This window comes from Dunckerocampus dactyliophorus, chromosome 15, assembly GCF_027744805.1.
Source record: "Dunckerocampus dactyliophorus isolate RoL2022-P2 chromosome 15, RoL_Ddac_1.1, whole genome shotgun sequence".
Taxonomy (NCBI): Eukaryota; Metazoa; Chordata; class Actinopteri; order Syngnathiformes; family Syngnathidae; genus Dunckerocampus; species Dunckerocampus dactyliophorus.
Window position 1 is genome coordinate 21,366,217 of NC_072833.1, and position 25,455 is coordinate 21,391,671.

A 25,455-nucleotide genomic window follows, 5' to 3' on the forward strand; every position below is an offset into this window, starting at 1 on the left:
CATCCATTTGCTTTCCCTCATTAGGGTCACGGGTAAGCTCGAGTCTATCCCAGCTGAATGCAGCTAACTACAAACCATGAAATTATGTATTTATGTCACCCTATCAAGATATTATCGTAGCAAATCATATATCGTGAGGTACCCTGACATTCCCAGCCATACTCCCAATACTTGATGCAGCCTGAGCTAGGGTGACCAAACATTCTGTTTTCACATCCTGTCCTGTGTTTTTTTTTTTTTTTAGGAAGTGATGAAAATGGCCTGGATTCCAGTGTTTTTCCATTGGGCCATTCAATTGACCTACATTAGGGCACTCTCTGCTGCATGGGACATAATCCCTGAGAGGGTATGTGCTATGTGGGCAGCTTTTTGAATTAGTGTTGCCAAAAAGCCTCAAGAAGTCAAAGAAAAAGCTAAACATATGCACAGAGTTAATCTTCTGACGCTTGCCGAGTTTTCCCAAAAATTGAGGGAGTCATGCACAGCGGTTCAAATTCCCAAGTTCTTGCGACTTTAGAGGGCACAATTTTCCCACAAATACTGGTTACATTCCAAAACTTAAGTATTTGACCTCAGTCTGTTTTTGGCATCGTTTTTGTTCTTTGAGACAGCGGCAATTGTGACGGCAAGATGAAGCTGAGTGTCATAGTGCCTCCCGAGGTCATGGTTTTCCTTTCATTTTCACGTCAGTGGTCATCTTTATAAGGTTACATTGTGCTTGTCTTTGTTTTATACCAGGGGTCTCAAACTCGCAGCCCGTGGGCCATTTGCTTGGCACACCAAGTCACATTTTGCGGCCCGCGACTTGACAGGAAGGACTACTGTAAATGTGGCCCGCAGGCTCTAAGTTAAGCCAATGATGCTCACAGGGTGAAAGCATAACCTACCACAGAACTAAGAGTGTGTCACATGGAGAAATGGGGGTCACTAAACAGAACACTGAACACTGCCTACAATCGTGGTGCTCACACACACACACACACACACACAAAATGACAGCACAGCATGTAACGGGTAAGTAACTATTACGGGTGTAACGGTACGCTATAATTTTGGTTCGGTTCATTTTCAGTACAAAACAGGCAGAAAAAATGACTTGAAATGCTTTTATTTAAAAAAAAAAATGCAAACAAATTTTTTTTAAATAAATAAAAGCAACCCATTAGACTGAGTTTTTTAAAATAGAAATATAATAATAAAATAAACTGTTGTATTAAACAATTGTTTAAACATTGTGGCGAAATGTAACGGACAGTTACAGTTAAATCTGTCTGTTGCATGTGAAGTTCAACCATCTGTCCATCCATCCTTTTTCTATCCTCATTAGGGTGGCGGGGGCATGCTGGAGCCTATCCCAGCTGACTTCGGGCGAGAGGCGAGGTACACCCTGGACTGGTCGCCAGCCAATCGCAGGGCACATATAGACAAACAACCATTCACACTCACATTCATAACAATTCACAATTTAGATTTGCCAGTTAACCTTACAAGCATGTTTTTGGAATGTGGGAGGAAACCAGAGAACCAGGAGAAAACCCACACACTCCCACACCATGTGTTACTGCTTTGGCCCAGTCAGAGTTGTTTGCATGCTGACGTTATCGGTGTTTGCACTAAGCTGGTTTTCTTTCTTGTAGATGTAACGTTCACTGCCGGATGAAATTGCTTTAAGTGCGCTCACATGTTAGATGTGTTTCCTGCAGCATACCTGATATCGTTATAGATATCGTTATCGTAAGCCTTACTCCCAAGACTTGAGGCCCAGCCTCACCCAGACTTTACCTCCAGTGGCCCCCGGGTAAGCTGAGTTTGACACCCCTGTTTTATACACAATACATAATAAATAAATAGCATTACATTACCCCACCCAACCCTGGTCTGGCATAGTTTGTTGGATGAAATTGTTCGTGGGCCGAGGTTGGAGTCCACTGATGTAAAGGATCGTTGACGTCTTTTCAGACAACACAGCGCTCCTGTCCCATAGAGGATCTTTGCAGCTTTTTGGCAGTAAGATCTTTGTAAACAGCAGACCATCCATTCATGAAAAAAAAAAAAAGTTAATCCAATGAAATAACTGCACAATTTGAAGTAAAATGCATATTTCTTGTATAACTACGGTAGCTCATTGACAAAGTTGAAATACACTTTTACTCATCATACATTTCCACTGCAAACAAAAAGTCGTAGAAAATCTGTTCGAACCCCGACTGTACAAGTTAAAGTACAGCTTGAAGTGTTAACATTCCTGTCATAAAACAGAATACTGTAATACTCAAAAGTAAAGCAAAATTACTCACCCTACTTGATGAAATAGGGAGCATGTTAGTGGAGCAATACTGTCACCTGGTGACGTTCTATCAGGTTTTATGGTGTGCTGTCAGGGCCAGAAAAATCTTCTGTGCTGGCCTAAACACTATCAAAACCACTGAACTACATAATACTTAAATTCCAGTACAGTGGCACATCGGTTTTCGTCATGAATCCATTTCAAAGCCTCCGCTGAACTGAATCTTACAAAAAACGAATCCATTTTCAACAAGCCAAGTTACGCCCACAATGTTTTATTTCAAAGTTTCATGTTTTTGTCATGTTATTACATGAATATTGATTTTATTACATTAGTCTAGTACAGATGATGTGTATTGTCGTGTATGTTTTGTGTTGTCTGAACCCTTGATCGCTGAGCTGTTACTTCACGCTCCTACATTTGGCCAAGAGCCAAATTTACAGGCACTGGCAATCACAGGTGGAAGTTATATAATGCTCCAAGTTATGAGCAGAAATGTCAGTGATGATGTAGTTGAAGAAAAAGGGTTAACTGGGTTTCTTGCTTTTAATACAGGGTGGGCCAAAAGTAGAGTTACAGTTACTTCATTATCTGTTTCACCTTAACAATGAAGTAACTGTAACCCTACTTTTGTAGTGACATGGCAGTTATGTTTCGTATTCGTGATTTCTGTGAACATGACCGGCTGTGTGTCTTGCATGTGTGTGTGTGTGTGTGTGTGTCTGTGAGAGCGCATACAGGTTGAGGAAGACGGCTGCTTCTTGAAGTAAGAGCTAGTTTTTGCTGATGTTATTCTGCCGTGGTTGGGGTCACCAGTAACCATTTTCCTTCAATAAAGAGATTGTGATTGACCGTCATACTTCCAACATCCAGGCAGACATGACATCCCCAAGATGCAAACGCCTCTCTCTCATAACTTAATATTGTGGTTTTGAATATTATTGATTGTGATGTGATGGTGGTACTTAAAGGTGGATTTAGGCCCCACTGAAGGTCCACATACCAAATGTACGGCCCACCGCCAGTTTCATAGGTATTGCGCACACAAAAACAAAAAAAGCCAAAAGAAGCTAAACATTTGTGGAGTTTATAGGTAGATACTCAATCCATGAAACACTGATTTTATTATTTACTTTTTCTGAAAATTTTAGTTGAAACTTCCAATTGTACAACTTTCGTGAGCTGTAAAGATTTTGTACATTTTACAAAAACAGCGAAACATATGTACTTTTTTTTTTTTTTTGACAAGTCCATAGTTTTTTGCTTTATTTTGTTTTAGAAGAGGCCAATCAACTTAAACTTGGGCTCCTGCTTGACCGGAAAAATGTTGATAAAAGTTTTGTAAAGTAATGCTCCTGCGGGGAGTTGGGTGATGACCTTGCAAGCCTCCTCACTGCGAGGTGGTGGGACGTAGACCTCCTTGGTGAACCGGACGTGACCGTCCTCAAGAGCGTAAAGAGTCTTATTGGTTCCCATGCCGACCTTTTCGAAAAACAAAGAAGAAAAACAGCATATAACACAGGGCGTTAAACATTTTCCATTACAGTCAAAAATATTTTTCCTTTTAGCAACATGAAATTTAGTCGGCATGTCTCTCGTAAACAGGCTCACAAAAAAAAAATCTCAGGCACCCACGCCAGAAAATGCCAAAGTCCACCATATTTTTTTGAAGTGTTCATTTTGAATGTCATAAAGTAAATAGATATAAAATAGATAGATATATAAATACATACTTTAATATGAATGAACAGAATGAATTAACTTATTTCACTAATAACAGAATGAGTTAATTTTATATTCCTATCCTATCAAAAGTAAGAGTTTTTAATGGGTTACTTCACATTTTATTCATTTATAATTTTAGGTAATTGACCACTATCTGAATCTATCTATCTATCTATCTATCTATCTATCTATCTATGGCCTATTTAAGACCATTATCTCACATTACATTCCATAATGCAATTTTCCTAGAAGCCATTAAAAATAAACTAGGCATTTTAAGTAACTCATAGTAACTCGTATTTGAATTTAATTAGTTAATGTTGCTTGTATTTTGGCATGTTCCTTAATTAGTCAGTGTCATAAAATAGCTGCATTTCATATCTATTTATTTTATGAGCAATTTATTGTTCTATTCTATTTCATACATTTTTTTTTTTAATTAATGACGTATTCATTTACTTACTTGAAAGCCTTTTAAATAAATAGGTTCAATCCAATGGTCAATGGTCTCACATTACATTTAACAATGCACATTTTAATTGAAGTCATTTTGTAACTGAAGTCATATTAGTCATTATTTCACTGAAATCATATTGGGAACTTAACGTAAATAGACACACTGCCACATATGTACAGTAACATTACAGACTTAATGGACATTTTAAGAAATTATTTCACATTTTTATGGATTTCATATTGTAGTTATTTAATTTAATAAATTTAAATTTAATACACTTGTTTGGGTATGTGTTCCATAGCGGATGAAGGCACGCGTGTCGCAGCCATCTTCTGAAAGTAACGCAGAGCTAATTGTGAGGTCTGATTTTTTCTAGGTATTTTTGTGATGCAAATGTATTACTATTCTGAACGCATATTGTTCTGAGAAGTCCAACTCTTTACTTGAGTTGCCTAGCAACTAAGCGGAACTATGTTCCTCTTCACCGAAATCCGACCAGAACTGGACCAAGTGAGGGGTCAAAGTCACTGTTGACGCACTACACTGCTGATGACAATGTCATAACAGTTGATGTAAAAAAAAAAAAATTCGAACTATGCCTTTAAGAAGGTTCTATGTAGAGCTTCAAAATGCAAAAAGAAGAAATGGGAGTGACAAAAAATAAATAAATCAGTGAGCAATTTATTGCAAACAAGCATTAAAGTGAAATAGGCTGTTCATCAACTGGTCAAAGGTTTAAGACCATAGCGCAAAAAAACAAAAAAAACAAAACACCCCTAAAATAAAAATAAAATATTCCAAAAAGGAGTAAGTAATGAGTAGCTGAAAAATTGGTTTGGGTATGCTTGTTTCCAGGAGGCTAGTGGTAACGTTGCTCCAGGTGGTGAAGATGGCTTCACGGACGGCATCCACTGTTTGGAACTGATGTCCATTTTTATGTAAACTTCCCTTGCCAACCATCCCCAAATGTTGTCAGTTGGATTTAGATCAGTGGAACATGCAAGATGGTCCAAAGGAGTGAAGTTGTTCCTCTGGAAGAAATCCATTGTCAGGCAGGCACTGTACCGTTGTCCTGTTGAAACAGCCAGTCATTACCACACAGACAAGGGCCTTCATCATCCACATAGCCAACTGCAGTTTGATGCCCCTGCACAATCTGAAGATCCATTGCACCTCAGATCATGATGGACCCCCCTCTACTGTGCCGTGCGGAAAACATCTCAGGTGGGATCTCCTTGTCATGCCAGTAACGTTGGAAGCCATCAGGACCGTCACGGTTAAATTTTTTTCTCAGAGAATAAAAGTTTTGTTCCACCTTTCAATGTCCCATGTTTGGTGCTCTCGTGCAAATTCCAAACATACAATTTTGTGGCGTTGAAAAGACAAGACCTTTGAAGACGGGTTTTGTTCTTAAAAGCCTTCTCTCGCAGATATATCGGAGTGTACTCGGCACCAGTAACAACCTTCTTTTGGGCCAAACATCGTCCGATGTCTTGACGAACAGCCAATTGGATCCTCCGGCTCAGGGCCAGTGACATTTTTATGGCTATACCACTTTTTTGTTCAATAACCACTCAGGTAGTTAAAGACATTTCAAATGACTGTCTTATGCATAACCTCAGCAGCAATGGCTCGTTGCGAGAGGCCTTGCTTATGCAGCTCAACAATGTTCAAAGAGAAAAACCTTTTATGCCTTTGCCATCAAGACATCATGACAGTGTGAATGCCTGAGAGAAAATGACAAATGACTCCACATTTTTGCCATGATTTTGTTTTGTTTTTTTAAAAGGTTGTAGAGTTTTATTGGGTTTTTCCAACAGCACAACACTGCAGTTCAACGGTGTCCGCCTGACAAAGGACTTGTTCCAAAAGAATAAGCTCACTCTTTTGGACCATCCCCGTGTTCCCCTGATCTAAATCCAGTTGAGAACATTTGGGGATGGATGGCAAGGGAAGTTTACAAAAATGGACATCAGTTCCAGAGAGTGGATGTCCTCCGTGAAGCCATCTTGCCTGCCAGAAGCAACATTCCCACTAGCCTCCTGGAAACACTGGCATCAAGCATGTGAAGCATATTTTTGAGGTGATTAACAAGAATGGCGCAGCTCCTGATTACGTCTTTTTTTATTTATTTTTTTAAAATTCTATATTTTTATTTCAGAGCTATTTGTTGTTTTTTTTTTTTTTTTTTTTAGCTATGGTCTTAAACCTGTGATCAGCTGTTGAACAGCCTATTTCAGTTTAATGCTTGTTTGAAATAAATTGCCTTCTCGTTTTTTTTCACTCCTATTTCTTCTTATTGCATTTTGAGGCTCTACTTAGAACCTGCTTAACGGCGCAAAATTTAAATACGTGCAATTTTTGAACTGGTCTTAAAATTTTGATCAGTAGTGTCACACACACACACAGTTAAAACCAGAAGTTTACATTCTGTATTATCACGACCATACGGCACAATTAAAAGTCTTACATTTTCTCCAAAATGGACGGGGCGCCTTATAATGCAGAGCGCCTTGTATATGAGTTTCAAAATCTGTTAATGTTGTTGTGTGACTTTGATGAGCGCTCCGCCTGACTGGAAGTATTTCTTGCCAACACGCTGTTTATATAGAGGAAGGCGGACGTGACTGAGGACAGCATGCGGACGGGAGAAGGGTGGGCGTGAAAGAGGACGCTAAAGGCACGTCCCCAGTAGGTAGTACATAGTGCCAGTATGCATTGTGCAAAACAACATTGGACCCTTGAAAATGGCACCTACAAAGAGACATATGGCATATGAAGCACAGTTTAAACTGCAAACTATCAGTTACGCGGAGGAACATGGGAATCGAGCCGCCACAAGAGAATTCAAGATCAACGAAACAGCACCATCTATCCAGGCAATGACTACTGTGGCGCAGCAACTCGGACTGCAGTAAAAAAAAAAAAAAATTGCCGCAAACACGTCCAACGCAACCACGGACGAGGTGCCGCTCACTTTCGACATCCCGGTGAACCACACTGTAGAGAAGGGGGGGACCAGCACGGTGGATACACACAACGGGGCACGAGAAGTCGGCTTTTACTGTTGTGCTTGGTTGCCATTGTAATGGACAGAAACTGCCACCTATGGTGATTTTTAAGAGGAAGACGCTGCCTAAAGAAAAGTTTCCAGCCGGAGTCATTGTTAAGACCAATCAAAAGGGCTGGATGGACGAGGAGAAAATGGCTGAGTGACGTGTACGGAAAGAGACTGAATTTTTTTTTTTTTTTCCCCACGCGTCACCGTTCCTGCTGTGGACTCCATGTGACTCCATGTGACTCCATGCGTGCCCATCTCACAGCCGCTGTGAAAAATCAAGTGCAACAAATGAAATAGGAGCTTGCCATCATTCCAGGAGGCTTGACGAAGGAACGCCAACCGCTGGACATCGATGTAAACAGGGCGTTCAAAGTGAAGTTGTGAGCGGCGTGGGAGCGATGGATGACAAATGGCAAACACAGCTGGGAGGCATCGCTGGTCAAGTTACACCACAATTTGTGAATGGATTGTGGATGCTTGGGCTAATGTGTCTGCTTGCACTGTTGTTTGAGGTTTCGCAAAAGCCAGCATCATTTCTGAGGAGCCGCACGGCAACGAGACTGACTGACAATGATGAGAGGGAACTTGGCGTGTTTGATGGAGAACTTCCCCCGCTGTTCATTTGGTATACAGAAGATGAGGACTTTGATGGATTTGTGGATGAGGATTGATCAAAAATAACGCAAGTACACTGTGCATTGTTAAATACTTCAATAAAGTACAACCGAACTCAGTTTTGCTCCCGCTGTTTTTAAAAACATACGCTAGGATGCATGCTAGCCTACGTTTTAGCGTGCATGCATACTAGCATATTGTAACATCGCTGGGAGCACTTCCTGTTCCCCAGCGTGCTTTGCGGTACTGTTTTGGTTAAAATGCTCTTAAAGTTACATGTTTGAGCTACATAGTTGTTAGTTATTGTTCTGCACAAATACCGGTAGTGTCTTGTCTGTTTTTTGTCTATCTGCTGCGTTGCTCTGTGATGTTTTTCGTTGTGCACCATGACTGTGACTGTTGTGTTGAGTAATGACCTTCCGCGATTTCCAGTGGGTTTGATAAACTCTATGAGAGTTCTGTTCTTAATCTGCCCAAAGAAATAAGAGACTCTTGAGATGTTTGACCATACCTGCGCCCAATAATACGGTGAACCTTGTATATGTGTTAAATACAGAAATAGCACCCATAACTGGGACTACGCCTTTAAATACGGTGCGCCTTATGGTCGCGAAAATACGGAACACTGGGTAAACAAAAACAATGTTTTCTCTCTATCTGAAATTAAATCAGACTAAACTTTTCCTGTCTTAGGTCAGTTAGGATTACCAAAATTAGTTATTCTTGCTAAATGCTCAATCATAAGTGAGATATTATATATTATTAATAGTTTTTTATGGCTTTCTTCAAAGTGAAAAGTTTACATACATTTTCTTGGTATTTGGCAGCATTGCCTTTAAATTGTATGACTTGGGTGAAGTGTTTTGGGTATCCTTCCACAAAGTTCTCACAATAGCTTGCTGGATTTCAGGCCCATTCCTCCTGATAGAACTGATGTAGCCGAGTCAGGTTTGTAGGCCATCCTGCTCCCCCTTTCAAACCTGCCCACAAATTGTCTATGGGACTGAGATCAGGTCTTTGTGATGGCCACTCCAAAACATTAACTTTGTGACTATTTTGGTGGTATGTTAGTTAGTGTCCATTTGGAAGACTCATTTGCTACCAAGTTTCACATTCCTGGCTGATGGCTTCAGATGTTGCTTTAATATGTCCACATAGTGTTCTTTCTTCATAATGCCATCCATTTTATCAAGTAAACCAATTTCTCCTGCAGCAAAACAGCTCCACAACATGATGCTGCCACCTCCGTACTTGACAGTTGGGATGGTGTTCTCAGGTTTACAAGCATTTCCCTTTTCCCACCAAATGGAAATAACCAAATGGTTATTATGGCCAAACAGTTCTAATTTAGTTTCATCAGACCACAGGACATTTCTACAAAAATTAGGGCCTTTTTCCTTGTGTATGTTTGCAAACTGTAATCTGGCTTTTTTATTTTGCTTTTGGATTGATGGATTCTTCTTGGTAGGGTGGTCTTTGAGCCTTTGTCGGTACAAAACCTGTTTTACTCTTACTAGCTTCAGCCATCATTTTCACAATTTTGATTCTAGGTTGAAAGTGGCACTCAAGCACCTGGAAATGGCACATAAAGGAGCTGTCATGATGCAGAGTGCACTTGCACTGCCGACAGGTGTTTTAGATTATGGTAGCAGGGTGATCACTCAAACAAGGAAACTGTGTGTTTGAGGTGTGGCCTTAAAATACATTCACAGATGTGCCGCTACCTAACTCAGATTGTGTCAGTTAACCAATCAGAAGCTTCCAAAACCATGTCTCATCATGTGGGCTGTCCCACATTGTTTAAAAGACATCATCTTTGTGTATGTTTTGACTTTGAAGAAGAAAGAAAAAAAAAACCTCTCCCTCATAATATTTACAGCATTTAGCAAATAGAAATAATTTTGGTACCGTAAATCACGGTGTATAAACCGCAGCCATGTATTAATCACCGCACCCCCATTTTCAGGCTCACGGCGGGGAAAAAAAAAAGTTTAGTTCATAAATGCTTGCCAACTCTTTCATCTCAAATCAACATGCGTAAAGGTACTAAGCAATTTCAAAAAGAAGTGTGAATTTGAATAAACTCCAACGTTGTGTTGTATTTTACATCATCTGCAATGTTTTAATGGAAGCTTAGGTTAGCTTCAGTGTATATAGAGATCCTTTCACTGTGTGAAAATAAAGACAGTAGCCGTCAGATAAGTTAGAAAGAAATTGCATACACAAGCATTTTCAGTACCTGTACAGCAGAGGGCGCTAAAATTGAAGCAACTGTCTGACCCACAGACGGCTATTCCCAAATGGGCTTCTGGTCAATTTCTCCCCGTATTTATAGCCAAATTCTGGCTTAGCGGACCCAAGCGTCCACGAACTTGCGTCTAGCGGCGTCAAACTTTGACTGGGCGTTGTTGGAGCGGTGATGAACTTTGCCGTGGCGGAAAATTGGCTGCTCCTCACCACTCGCAATATTTTGTGCAGCTCAAAACTTTCGGAGCAGTAGGAGGGACCATCAGCGGTGGCGGAGCGGCTACGGCGTTGCCTTAACGGGGGCTAACTTCTGTTAAACGGTGGTGAACGGTTACGAGCGGTGATGAATTTTTTTCACCGCTCCAGGAACGCTACAGCAAAGTTCAGGCGGTGTGACCGGGCTTGTAGTACGAGTGATCTTCCACTGAAGCGTTGTAGAAGCGTTGTCTGATATTATTTTTAAGTCCGAGTCTGGTCACAGACCTGTCATTGTGTATAAACCTCACCCCGATTTTTTGCTTCTTACCGGTGGAAAAAAGGTGCGGTTTATACACGGTGCTTTACGGTAATCCTAACAGACCTAAAACAGTTCAGTCTGACTTAAACGGTCACACATGATTTTTCAACTTTGCTTAAATATGTTCCGCATTTTTTGTAATTATGTTCTACGTTGTTAGTTTTTTTGAGAGCGAACGTTATAGTAAAAATAAAATTTTGTACGTGCCAGTCGCCATTTTTGGCCTGAACTTCTTAAGACATGGGGCGTTTCTCAAGTGACATCATCGAAGGCAAAGTTCTCATCTTATATAGACAGTGCGCCTTCATCTTAGACATAGAAAACAAACATGAGAGAATGACGATATAGAAGATTTTTACGGTGATTATCAAAGATTTGAGCGATGTGTCAGTTTTTGAAGGAGGAAATATCCGGAGATAAAATGGAGAACTCGCATTCGCATTTTGCTCCTGAAATAAGTCCAGACAAAGCGAGTCAAACTAGACAAATATTTTGGCGCATCTGTATATAAATCTAGAAGTCTCCTATAACTTGTCTTGGTTCACATTGGCAACTTGCGTTGACGCGCGATGACATCTAGACATACAAGCTGCACTCGCTGACGTAGCTAACAATGTTATCAGTTGGATACTGAAGTGCTGCGGGAAAGATGACTGCTGTGATGTACTATAGTGCTTTCCCAATCATGCGCTAGAAAAGCTTTTTTTTCCTGTTTGTATTCATTGTTACGCCGCTCCAAATGATACTAAAAAGTAATAACACACAGACTGTACTTTCATGACCATAAAGTCCACCGTATTAAAAGGCACTCAGTTACAGGTGCTATTTTCGTATTTAACACATTCACAAAGCGCACCGTATTATTGGGCACAGGTATGCACGCTAAAACATATCGCGTCGCTCAGAAGTCAGTGAGGAAGCGACAATGCTTTATTTCTTTAGATAGATTAAGAGCAGAACTCTCATTCAGTTTACCAAACCCACTTGAAATCAGGATGGCCATCACTCAACACAACAGTCTCAGTGCACAACTAAAACATCACACAGCAACGCAAAAACAGACAAGACACTATCTCTATTTTTGCAGAACAATACCTAACAACTCTGTAGCTCAAACATGTAACTTTAATAACATTTGCACCAAAACCCTACCGCAAAGCACGCTGGGGAACAGGAAGTGCTCCCAGCGACGCTACGATACGCTAGCATGCATGCTATTGTATATTTTTAAAAAGCCAGCGAGAGCAAAACTGAGTTGGGTTGTACTTTATTGAAGTATTTTAGAATGTACTCACGTTATTTTTAATCAATCCTCATCCACAAATCCATCAAAGTCCTCATCTTTTGTATCACAAATGAACAGCGGGGCAAGTTCTCCATCAAAGACGCCAGGTTCCCTGTCGTCATTATCAGTCAGTCTCGTTGCCGCGCGGCGCCTCAGAAATGATGCTGGCTTTTGTGAAAGCTCGAACAACAGTGCATCAGACACGTTAGCCCAAGCATCCACAATCCATTAGTGAAGCTGTGTTCGCTAGCTGTCATTCATCACTCCCACGCCGCTCACAACTTCAGTTGAAACGCCGTGTTTACATCCATTCACAAATAGTGGCGAAACTCGCACGGCGCTGCCTCCTAGTGTTAGTGAAGCTGTGTTTACTAGCTGTCATCTATCGCTCCCACGCCGCTCGCAACTTCACCTTAAACGCCGTGTTTACACCGATGTCCGGCGGTTGGAGTTCATTCGCCAAGCCTCCCGGAATGATGTTAGGCTCCAAGTTCATTTGCTGCACTTGTGACGTGTGTGAAAAAAACATCCGGTCTCTTTCCGTACACGTCACTCAGCCACTCAGCCATTTTCTCCTCGTCCTTCCAGCCCCTTTGATTGGTCCGGCTGGAAACTTTTCTTTAGGCAGCATCTTCCTCTTAAAAATCACCACAAGTAGCAGTTTCTGTCCATTACCATGGCAACCAAGCACAACAGTAAAAGCCGACTTCTCGTGCCCCGTTGTGTGTATCGCTACCGTGCTGGTCTCCTCTACAGTGTGGTTCACCAGGATGTCAAAAGTGAGCGGCACGTCGTCCATGCTGGTGATGTAGTTGGGTAGTAGTTGTCTGCAATGTTTTTACTGCAGTAGGAGCGGAAGATGGCCAGCTTTCCTTTTAATCCGCTGGATGTTGCTGCGTCATGGTAGTCCTTGCCTGGATGGATAGATGAAGCCGCATAAACCCCTGTTTATTGATGAGACTGAGGTGGAGAGGGTGAAAACCTTCAAGTTCCTTGGCACATACATCAGCGAGGACCTCACCTGGTCTCACAACACCCAACAAATTCTGAAGAAGTCCCAAAGGAGACTGTACTTCCTGAGAAGACTGAGGAAATTTGGCATGTCCACCACAATCCTGAGTTGCTTCTAGAGATGCACTATGGAAAGTGTCCTTACCGCCTCCATCACTGTTTGGTACGGTAACTGTACAACACGTGATAGGAAGGCACTCCAGCGGGTGATCAAGACCTCACAGAACATTGTTGGGGCAGCCCTCCCCTCACTGCAAGACATTTATAAATCTCGAGTCCTACGCAGAACACACAACCTCATCAAGGACAGCACACATCCACAACACTTATTATTCACACTCCTACCGTCAGGCAGACGCTACAGGAGTTTGAAGTCCAGGACCACAAGGCTGGCAAACAGCTTTTACCCACAGGCCATCAGGCTTCTCAACGAAGCACTCACACACGCCACACACAACACAGTTGGTAGCAGTTTTTAAGGATTCCATGCTTTATTTGATGTCACGAATAAATGGTCACATGTGAAATTCTCTTTTCATTGTGTAAATGATCATTCTGATGATGGTTATCTATTTAGTTTCTAAAGCCAACATGGCACACACATATAGGCAAATAACATGACAATGGAATATCTGGAATTGAATAGAATTGTAGTCACTACACACTAGGTCCCCAACTTACGAACACAATTGGTTCCAGACGACCGTTCGCAAGTCGATTTGTTCGTAAGTCGAACAAAAAGGTCATTTACCAATGATATAGGTACTACATGTACGTGTATACATATACAGTATATGCGTATGTATGTAAATATGAGTTTGGATGCAGTAGTAATATTAAATGAGGATAATAAATTAAAATAAAAATAAAAATGATATAATAATACGTAATGATAAATGTTATTTACCTTTGAAGAGGAGTGGTCGAGCATACGTTGTTGGTAGTGGTGGTGGAGGAGGAGTTATTGAAAAAAGTACAAATCGTCGTCCTCGTTAGACTCTGCTAAAAGAGGTAGTGTTCTGTGGATGGTGTAGAATTAAGCAGGCCTATTAACTCTTCAAAAACTTTAATCACACGCTCTGTCCGGGTTACATTGTACAGCTACAATTTAGCTTTCCATTTCTCCTTTACACTCTCTCCCCACCGGCTTCCTCTACCTGTTGGTCCCATTAGCAGTGTCACAGTGCCCTCTACTGGTCAAGCATGTAGCAGTATAAATATGGAGTTACTACTACAAGGCAAAATACATGAAAATATAGACCAGTCAGCTTGTGTTCGTATCTCCGAATGTTCGCAAGTCGGATGTTCGTAAGTTGGGGACCTTGTGTATTTATACATGGTATTATTATTATTGGAATATATTACTTGGTTGTGGTAGGTTGGGTTGATATAAACACCGTTCTTGTGCAGTGTGATAAGTGGCCGTTAGTAATGTAATTGCATGTGACGTGATGCCAGTCATGTTATGTGGCTGTATGTGTACCTTAGCACATGTGTGTACATGATGTAGTATGCAAGGGTATGTACGGTACATTCATATTTGTGGACCGCAGTACCAGGGAGATTTCTTTTGCGCTCCACAAAGATGATGTTGAGCAAAAGAACACAAAATGCAAAGTGAGTATGAAAAGCACATTATGTAAATGGAGCGTTGTTGGCGCTTTTTGGAGGTTTTTTCAGAAGGCTTTATAGGTGGAATAGGTGCATCCCATTACGTGCATTATATTTCATCAAAAGTAATGTGTGCCAGTTGGTCAATAAATCAACGAAAAGCAGTTAATTTGCATTTCCTGCAATTACTTTCAGATGACAAAGACATATAGTGGTCGGTGATTTATCGTACATTTATCATTATCAAGGTAAAAATGCCCAATTTATCGTGATATTGATTTGAGGTCATATCGCCCAGCCCTAATATATAAGCACTTACATGTGCTCCTGGGTGATACCTCATAGTCCTCTGTGTTGCCAGGATGTTGCCAGCATGGACGAAGTTTCCTTGAAAAAGACAATAAAATAATAAAATCAAAACATACAAGACATGCCAAAATATTGAGCTATGGGTGAAAAAGTCAAATGATGCTGCAGAATAAAAGTGCAATAAGCTGTGGAAAGCCAACTACTACAGTCATATACAGTATATATCATGTCTTACTTACTTGAATAGTGCACACATAATGCTGTAAGCAGTTTTAAATGACTAGTGAGACACTGCAGGTTTTTTCTCCAACCAGTTTCTCCAGCAGGTGATTTAATTAATAAGCTCCTTCCTTCCCTCAAATTGAAGGAGACGTGGATCATTAAAATCACCTACTTTAGTGATCGGCTGGAAAGAAAATCTGCAGTGTTGGGCCTCCATGGCCCAAGTTTGACACCTCTGGACTAGAAGTTGACAAATTTGACCCAAAGATCAGTCGGACACTTTGGACTTCAAAGTAAAAGACACAGCTAGAGAGCTAGCTAACAACTGAAACAAGACCAGTTAAGACAGTGTTAAGAAAATGTGAAAATCGTCTATGTCATCTTTTTAAACTTCAATACACATTACTATTATTACTATTATTTGTGGTATTTGTGGTAATACTATTCTGTCTCACGACGGTATATGTTCAACGTGCATTTTAGAGGACCTTAAGGAATTTTATTAAGGAAATGATCGGTTTACGTCAAAAATTTACACAATTTTGCCTCTGTTTGCTTGCATTCCCCAGTTAGCGTACAATATGGTGTACGTCTTGGCTGTGTCCTGAGTCCCGCTGTGTCCTTTTTATCACAAAAAAAATCCTTCCTTGTTAGCATCCTATTAGCTAGCTAAACAAAATGGCAACTGGAACCGGAAGTTACGTCGAATGTTAACACAATAGATGTTTTTATAGATTTACAATTTTTTTTTTTTTCCCTTGACGGGGAAGGACGTGTGTAGCAGGAGCTCTGATGATGATACTGGAAATTTTTAACTATTTTGGTGCTTTCCTGACTACACTTCATGAACACAAGTACAGTGCTGCTTGCTGAATCCCCCAACTTTAACTTTAACTAAGATAGTCGAGCGGTACAGATACAAGTATCGATACCTGCTAGCAAGTCTAGCTAACTAGCGAACTGCTGAAGTTCAAAGAGGTTGCTTAGCAACAATGTCAAACACAAAGGAAAATTATTCTGGCTCTGAATTTGCAGTGGACGTGGACATAAAAACAATGCCAGGATACCTAGCTAGTCCAGGATACCTAGAGTTGAAAAATGCTTTCAATAAGTTCAAAGAAACCTTAGATAGTCGCTTCGAGAGTAGAGAGATCACTCTACCACAAATAATGCGAGCAATTGAGAATCTGCATTCAATGGCAGAGATACATTCTGCTTCATATACAGCTATAGGGAAGGCTATACAGTCTCTGGAAAGAGAAGTTCAGAGTAATTACAAAAACCTCCTTGAAGTCACAATGGATGTCAGTAATGGTGTCACAAACATTATGGAAGAAAATAGAGCACAGAACAAGCCTATCAAAAAACTACGAAAAGAAGTCAAGAAGTTGCAAGATGAAAATGCAGACCTGGGTGCTGCTGTTAAGGAGGTTAAATACCCAATGGAAGATATCAAGGCTCTGCAGGATGGTATTAAGGAACTGTTGAATAACAATGCTGCCTTGCGCTCTGCTCTTCAGGAAGCGATAAACCGTAAAGAAAATACAGCATTTTGCAAGGATGTTAGGGTTCTGCAGGATGATATCAGGGCATTATTGGAAGATAATGCTGCCTTGCGCACTGCTCTCGAGGAGGCTATAAACCATATGGAAGCCACCTCATGTACTGATCCTAAGGACGCTAAAGACCCCAGGGAAGAAAATAGAGTATTATGCAATGATATCAACATCCTACAGGATGACATCAAGGCACTATTGAAGGATAATGCTGACTTCCGCACCACCCTTGAGGAAGAGAAAGAAGCAAAGGAGAATATCAAGGAGCAAATTAAAAACTTCATTGACGAGATGGATCAGATGGCATGAATGAATGATGTGGTCCTCACAGGGCTCCAAATCACACCCAAGTCAAGAGACGTTCCTACAATAAAGCAACAGATTGCTAACTTCCTACAATCGAAGAAGGTGGATGTCGACGTAAACAATATTGACACTTGCGTCCCACTCCATGGCAGAAACAACACCACACCTGTCATCATTAAGTTCACCAACAGGGAATCCAAAGCTGCACTGCTGCAACAGGGAAAGAAGCTAAGAGGCACCAACGTCTCCATGAATGAGCATCTCACAAAACGCAATTCCGACATTCTGAGAAAGCACGAGACCTGAGGAAGCAAGGAAAGATTCAAAACACTTGGAGCACTAACGGGAAAATCTACATCAAACTAAAAGGAGGGCCAGGAGTTGCAAGAGTGCTTGTTGTCCAAGATATCAGCGATCTGGATACATATTAAAAATCATATTACTATGACAATAAGGATGATGGAGGAAACACCCTACAAGACAGACCAACGCAACGAGAAGGACTACATTCCATAGCAATAACCTTAACATAGTTAATAAAAGAAACTCTTGTATACAAACCCAGCGTCACTAGCAGTGCAACACGAAAGAGGATGTGGATATCAACAGGAGAGAAAGGACAGGATAAATATAAAGGGAAATGGAAAGGAAAAAAATATATATATTTTTTTTTTAGCATTTGTGTACCTGTATACTGTATACAGTATGTGTATACTATATATGTATGTGTAGGTGCAGGTGTAAGTGTATATGTATGTATGCGCATGTTTGTATGTACACACATGTATGTATTAGCAATTGATGTGCTCCGAAGAGGGGGTAGGATTAAATAAGCTCTGCTTCTTCCTACTGCTTTTCGGTCATATGCATGTTTGAAATAAATTAAACCAAACCAAACAATGATAGTTTTATATGCAAAAAACAATTCTAAATGTGTATAATTGATTAATGAAAGCGATAAATGAACACGTAAGGTTACTTTTACCTTACCAGACGTGACTGTTTCCAAGGACACATTGTGGCAGATGAACCACCACTTCCTGTTTTCAGACGTCTTTAATGAAGGTAAAAGTAACCTTAAATGGAAAGAGGTGCTGGCAGGGTGTTTGGCGATGTACTTGTGGAGCTGTTTGGTTCAGAGAGTGAAAAAACGACAGTGGTTTTAGTTCCCAGGAGGAGGACGAGGACAGCGATGAATGACTTTTCTGGTGGGCTATTGTTTAACTAGCTATGTTACATGCACTGTTCAGCACAGTTTGGAAAAAAACATTTATTTAATTAAAAGTTAAAAAAAAAAAATCTTTCTATGTAACATCTTTATGTTACTACGTAGACAGCTACAGCTTATAGACACATCTTGTGTACAAATCCTTTCTTTTCTTTAAATGTAGTGAGTGCACCTTATTATACCAGTGTGCTCTACAGTCCGTAAATTACAGTAATAAGAGACTCGTGCTTGTGTGTGTTGCTATAAATGTGGGAGCGGAATGGCGGGTGGATCGGAAGTAACATTGTGAGTTCAGAGTTGCGTTTAGCTTGGCATGGGCTACGGCGTAACAGTAACTGTTGGGAGATAATTCAATAATAATATAATTCAAATAATTCAAACCTGCAACGAAATCCTGTTGTTCCAAAGATCAAATCTGGTGTCTCTCTCTCACTGAACATAACAGTGACATTGCTGACACCGAGCGACCAGTACATAATACTACATTACTACAAACTACATTTTTACGCTTGAAAATGCTTAATTTTGGAAAAACACTTAACATTTGCTTTAATATGCATATTTTTTAAAAAGTTAAATAGGGCGTACACTACCACAAAACAGCATGATTGATTCATTAACATATTTTTGAAAAACCATGATAGAGTGAAGCTGCGATATTCAAACTGCTGAGTGGCGAAAGATGACTGTACTTTCATTTTTTTTCCAACCTTTTTGTGGTGTCATGAGCACTTTAAAAAGGTGCTTTCATGGTTAGGATACTGCAGTGCGGGTGCTAGCGTTCAAACGGTGATCAAGCGGCAACCAAAACGCAGTACATCAATCAAACATTTAGCTAATACTTATACAGCCAGAGGTAAAAACAATGACAAATACAATGTCAGCATAATCAGTTTGTTATTATTCAGCCTTAGATACACTATACGACGCTAGCCATTCCACAACATTCCAAGAAACAGTCAAAGGCATAAAAACATGGATTGATGATTACACTTAGGCTGTAGCAAAACAGATGAGGCTAAAATGTGTTGTTGTCAGTTAATGAGGACGATTTATTAACGTTATGAAGCCAAGATGAGCTATCACTGAATTTATAGGTTATCATATATACTGAGGAGATCCCCCAGGACACCATCCGTAGTCTCCTTAGGAGCATGCTCCGACGTTGTCAGGCATGCGTACAAGCACGTGGGGGCCACACAAACTACTGAGAATCATTTTGAGTTGCTACAATGACATTTTGGCAAAATGGACCAGTCTGCTGCATCATTTTTTTACTTTCATTTTTGGGGTGTCTTTGACTTCCCCCCTCTATAGGGTGATCATTTTCATTTCTATCAAATGATGTGGCATCATTTTGTTACTAATACATCACCCACTTATTATCAGGAAAGATATTCAACATCATTTTTCCCCCAGTTTAGATCTGATGTGTTTTCGAAGTGTTCTTCTAATTTTTTTGAGCAGTGTACAAACAGCAAAGAGTAATTTATTTGTGTAATCCAAGACAGTATTGTCATAATATAGATCAGTAACAATATAACATCATGCTACAAGCTGTGTTTCACAAAGCGTGTGAATTGACTAACTTGTTCAACAGGAATATAGTCTTGCATTATCTAGCTTCGCTAAGATTACGTTTGTCCACTAATAGGGAACGCACATTACTGGCATGTGCCGGTGAGGGAGTGCCAGCCATTAACGCCACCCTACATTTTCGAGCCCAACAATAAATCTCCTTCAGTTTAACTTCAGTAAATGTGAAGAATATATAGTCGTCCCTCGCTACATAGCGGTGGTGGTTTTTCAAAAATTAATCAATTAATAAATGGTCACTGTTTTGTGGTTGACTATGGCCTATTATTAGTCAAAAAATTATAAATATTGACAAGTTATATATAGTATTCTGGTCAGTAATGTTACATTGATGAGATATGGTGTTATATTACATTACCTTCACACTGCATGTGTGTGACTAGCCATGGCATGTCAAAAAAAGTTCTCCTCCCATTCTCGAAGAACCAGAATGCACATGTGACAATCAGTATGAGGTGAAAAAAAATCAATAAAAAAATGTAAAATGTTGCTACAAACATTGCCTGTACAGTTAATAACTTTGGGGGGGGGGGGGGTCCACAAATGACAAATTGAAATTAAACATTACCTTCATGTTTCTTGAGACCATATCTCTTGCCGGGGCTCTTTCCTCCGAGGTTCTTGGTGGATCCACCAGACTTCTTTGATGCAAACCTCAGAGAAGCCAGAAGAAAGGGCTGGCCTGGGTCCAACAAACCTAAAAAATATGTATTTCATAAACTTGCTGTGTTTTAGAAATGTGTATGTATTGCATGTATTAGCACAAATTGGTAATTGACGTCACCAAAAAAACAAAAAAAAAAACACTACATCGAGGATCCACTGTTAATGGGGAGGAGGTGGAACATGTCACAGACTTCAAATTCCTTGGTGTACACATCTCAGAACCTCAGCTGGAGTCTGAACACTCAGCACCTTGTCAGGAAAGCACAACAGCGACTTTTCTTCCTGAGGACCCTGAAACGCAATTGCGTCCTGCAACCTCCTGTCAACTTCTACCATTGCACAATAGTCATCATCCTGATGTACAGCTGTACTTGTGGTACTCCAGCTCCAAACAGAGCTACCTATAATTGATCATAAAGACTGCCCAGTGGCTGTTCGGCTTCCACCCCCCACACATCTACTCATGCTGTCTTTGCCAACGAGCCACAAACATATGAAAAGACCCCTCATACTCAGGACTAGGGATGTCCCGATCCACATTTTTTGGCTTTAGATCTAATCAGATTTTTAAATTATTTTTTTTTAAATATATATCCATGCCGAGTCAATCCGGTCCCGTAACAATCCTTTTTTTTTTTTAATAAGCTTCTATTACAAACAGGAATTTGTGGAATTGAATATGGGCATGATAATAGCTCTTCAAAACATTAAAAATAATACAACCAAAGTATTGCTACATTTAAGTTTTTATTACCAACAATATGACCAACAATATTGTTTGGCTTTTGTAAAAATCTCTTTTTGAGTCAGGTCCCTAATCCAATAAAAGTCCATCAATTAAAAGATCAAATTGGAAAAGAAATGGGCATGCAAAATACTTTTATGGGAGGACTAATCATTTGACATGGTTAAAGATCAATTTATGGTGTGATTTTGAATATATGACATTTTTTTAACAAACCCTTGTCAACGCAGTAGTAATTTATTGACAGCCCCAAGTATAAACAACCAGCAGTTAAAGCAGCACTTCCCATGTGAGCTCCCCGCATGACAACACAGCAGTGTAGCTACGGAGCCGAATATCCAAAGTCCAACGTGAAACTAACGTCACCACGGTACACCGCGGTCTGCACCGTGGATTTGCGTTTTCTTCTTCCTGCGGGTGGTGGGAGTCAAGTGGCAACCAGCTTTGAGGCGCATTACCACACCTACCGTGTTGGAGTGTGGCCCAGAGAACGTTATACGGCAACCGGATTGGACCGATCTCATAGCGGATGCCGATATTATCCGATCTTCAAAATACAGCAGATCGGCAGCCGATCCCAATCAAGACATCCCTACTCTGGAAACTTAATCTTCATCACTCTTCCATCAGGCAGTCTCAGCACCAGCAGACAAAGGAAGAGCTTCTTCCCCAAAGAGTCTGCTGAACACCTGAACTGACATAACCACTTGACCAGGGGTTGGCAACCTTTACTATCAAGAGCCATTTTGCCCCCTCACCCACTAAGAAAAATTGTCTGGAGCCATAAAACATAATAGCTGATTAAAAACTTTTAAAAGTTTTAATATTTCTTAATTTTACATGTTACAACAGAATACAAAAAACATGCGTACATTGTGCATGTGTAACGAATGCCAACCAGTGGGGATGCGATACAGACCTGATCAAAATCTTAAGACCAGTTGAAAAATTGCTAGAATTTGCGTTTTGCACATTTGGATCTTAATGAGGTTTTAAGTAGAGGTACAATATGCAAAAACAAGAAAGGGGAGTGAGACAAAAATCATTTGGAACTTGTCATTTAAACAAAAACAACAAAAACTGAAATAGGTTGTTTATCAGCTGATCAAAAGGTCCACAGGCTATAAAACACAAAATCTGCTCAAAATTTCCATTTTCTGTCAGTCATTCACACTGTCATGCCCTCCTGATGGCTAAAGCTAAGAAGCTTTTCTCTTTTTGAACGTGGTCGGATCGTCGAGCTGCATAAGCAAGGCCTCTCGCAGCGTGCCATTGCTGCTGAGGTTGGGTGAGGTAAGACAGTCATTCTACATTTTTTGAAAGATCCTGAGCATTATGGAACAAAAAAGTCAAGTGGTAGACCCAAAAAAATAACACCTGTGTTGAGCCAGAGTATCTGATGGGCTGTCCATCAAGACACAGGGCCGTCTTCCACCCAAATTAAGGCCCTTACTGGTGCCGACTGCAGCACATAACCATCAGACGGCATCTGCGAGAAAAGGGTTTTAAAAACAAAAAATAAAAATAAAAGACCTCGGCTCCTTCAATGCCACAAAACTGCCCGTTTAGACTTTGCCAGGGGGCATCAAACATAGAAAAAAGTTTTATTCTCCAATGAGAAAAAATGTAACCTTGACGGTCCAGACGGCTTCCAATGTTACTGGCATGACAAGGAGATCCCACCTAAGATGTTTTCTACTAATCTATAACATCACTCTTTTGGACCATCCTGCATGTTCCCATGATTTAAATCCCATAGAGAACATTTGGGGATGGATGGCAAGGGAAGTTTATAAAAATGGCCATCAGTTCCAGACAGTTGATGCCCTTCGTGAAGCCATCTTCACCACTTGGAGCAATGTTCCCACTAGCCTCCTGGAAACACTTGCATCAAGCATGCCCAAAGCAATTTTTGAAATGATTAACAACAACGGTGGAGCGCCTCATTACTGAGTCCTACTAAGAACATTTTTTGTTCTGGTTTGGAGATTTTTTTTTTGTTATTTTTTGAGAAGGTCTTAAACTTTTGATCAGATGATAAATAGCCCATTTCAGTTTAAAATAAAATAATAAAATAAGAAATTACTTTTTCCAAATGCTTTTTGTCTCAGTCCCGCCTCTTGTTTTTGCATATTGTAGCTCTACTTAAAACCTCATTTAGATCCAAATGTGCAAAATGCAAATTGTAGCAATTTTTCAACTGGTCTTAAGATTTTGATCAGGAGTGTAGTACATTGGTTAAACTTCATTACCAGGTGCCTTAAAAAAATGTGCAGCACAGCCTTTTCCCTTTTAGCTTACTGCTAACGCTGCTCGACTTAACTATCAGTCAGTGGACTTATGTGGTCGCCGGTTCGAGCCCACCATGCGCGGGGCTGTACTGCGTGGATGACCAGTTACATGTGAAGGTCTACTTTGAAATAAATTACTACTTTTTAGAAAATGTATGCTTGTTTTGAAAATGTCTTTCAGCGTTTTTTGTTGTTTCTCACCACATATTAAGCATAGACTGTAAGTAAACCAGCATTGTTGTCAGAGAAGACAAAGGAAATGTTTGTGCACAATTAAAAACTCTATTTTCTTCTGAGATGTTTCTTTTTTGCAGGGATGAATTAATGGGTAGCTTACCGGGGGAAGCTCTCAACGAACGCAGGCAGGCAAACACCGGCGACCCCACCCCTTCTCACACTCATCCAATCACCAGTCAGAACTCAGCCATGAATGATGCATTCACAGTCTTACAAAAAGAAGGATATTTTAACGCTTTTCAAAAACATCACCTCGGGTGTAAAAAAAAAAAAAAAAATACCAGTATTACACAACAAGGAGGCTGAAGAGCCACATGCTGCTCCGGAGCCACGGGTTGCCGACCCCTGCACTCCACACATATCAAGGAATAAATGGACATGTATATATTCATACAATACACTTATACCCCGTCATATTCATTGCACTCCAAATGTATACATCTGCTGTCAGTGTACATATTCTGTGTATATTATACTATTCTATGTGAAATACCTCAGCTGCAGCTTAGCATCACTACAGTGTATATTTTGTCTATATATTTTACATTCTATATTGTATATCTATATTTTTTTTGCCGGTCAAAATTGTAAACATTCTAAGCATACCTGCTTTCACATGTCCGAAGGCTGCTAGAAATGGAAGTGGAGCCACCAATATATATATATCGTGTGCAATTGCAATGGCTATAACATTTCTCTCGAAAAATTCAAAAATCCTGCAAAATGCATTTGATTTCAGGAGTCCTACTCATACAAAAATGCCACATTAAAAACCTTAGAAATGTGTACGGTTCTTTTTCACGTTAGTGTGTACCAGCATTTTGTAATATAATATGGAAATCTTGCATCCCTGAGGACATTTTCAGAGGTACAGACAGAAAGGGGTTAACTACACAAAACACTAAGGATAGTCAGATAAGTAGCTCTCAGATAAAAATATGACTGACATAAACACTACACAGCAAACTTAACACCCACAGATAAGCAGGCACACACTGGGCAACTAGTAGAATGATAAACAACTATTTATAAAACATAAAACACGTACCATCTATTTACAAAGCAGTCCAGCAATGATTGCTGGGAAGTAAGACGTCCTCCCAGCGACGCTACAATAAATTACAAGTATAATCATCGAAATCATAAGAAATTTAGAAATACCTCCCTGAAATAATTTACTACGTGTGTGCGGAATCTTCTAATTAATAATATGGGCTAAGTACATGTGTAGATGTAGAGGCGTGGTGTGAATGCTGCTAAAAACAACGAGCCAAAAGATGAAATAGCTAAACAACGGCGAGTAATTGCAATAATGAGCAAAAACAACCAGGACGCAAAGTGTGGTTAAAGTTTGCGGTGGAAAACATTAATACAATACCCGGTTTGCACTTGAAGATGAGGTATGTGAGCGCCGCCATTTTGAGTTATGTCACTTCCGGTTTTTGCCTCTTCGCCGGAGCGGAAGTCTATGGCAAAGAATCTA

At 40.2% G+C, this 25,455-nt stretch overlaps 1 protein-coding gene across 1 annotated transcript; it reads right to left on the reverse strand.

The window, feature by feature from the left end:
* Window positions 1-2,530: 2,530 nt before the first annotated feature.
* mrpl27 (mitochondrial ribosomal protein L27) lies at window positions 2,531-25,443 on the reverse strand. The gene is made up of 4 exons (XM_054752585.1): window positions 25,351-25,443; window positions 20,602-20,730; window positions 15,136-15,203; window positions 2,531-3,769 (listed from the first exon to the last, which is right to left on the reverse strand). Exons 1-4 carry the CDS (start codon window positions 25,388-25,390, stop codon window positions 3,563-3,565), a joined length of 444 nt encoding a protein of 147 aa, XP_054608560.1. The 5' UTR covers window positions 25,391-25,443; the 3' UTR covers window positions 2,531-3,562.
* Window positions 25,444-25,455: the final 12 nt, after the last annotated feature.

Excerpts from the sequence above, each read along its gene's own strand:
- mrpl27 (XM_054752585.1), bottom strand. The coding sequence starts at position 25,390 with ATGGCGGCGCTCACATACCTCATCTTCAAGTGCAAACCGG. Across the intron at positions 20,731-25,350 it reads CATCTTCAAGTGCAAACCGG|GTTTGTTGGACCCAGGCCAG; the intron begins GTATTGTATTAA and ends CATATTTTTTAG. Across the intron at positions 3,770-15,135 it reads GGTATCACCCAGGAGCACAT|GTCGGCATGGGAACCAATAA; the intron begins GTAAGTGCTTAT and ends TTTTTCGAAAAG.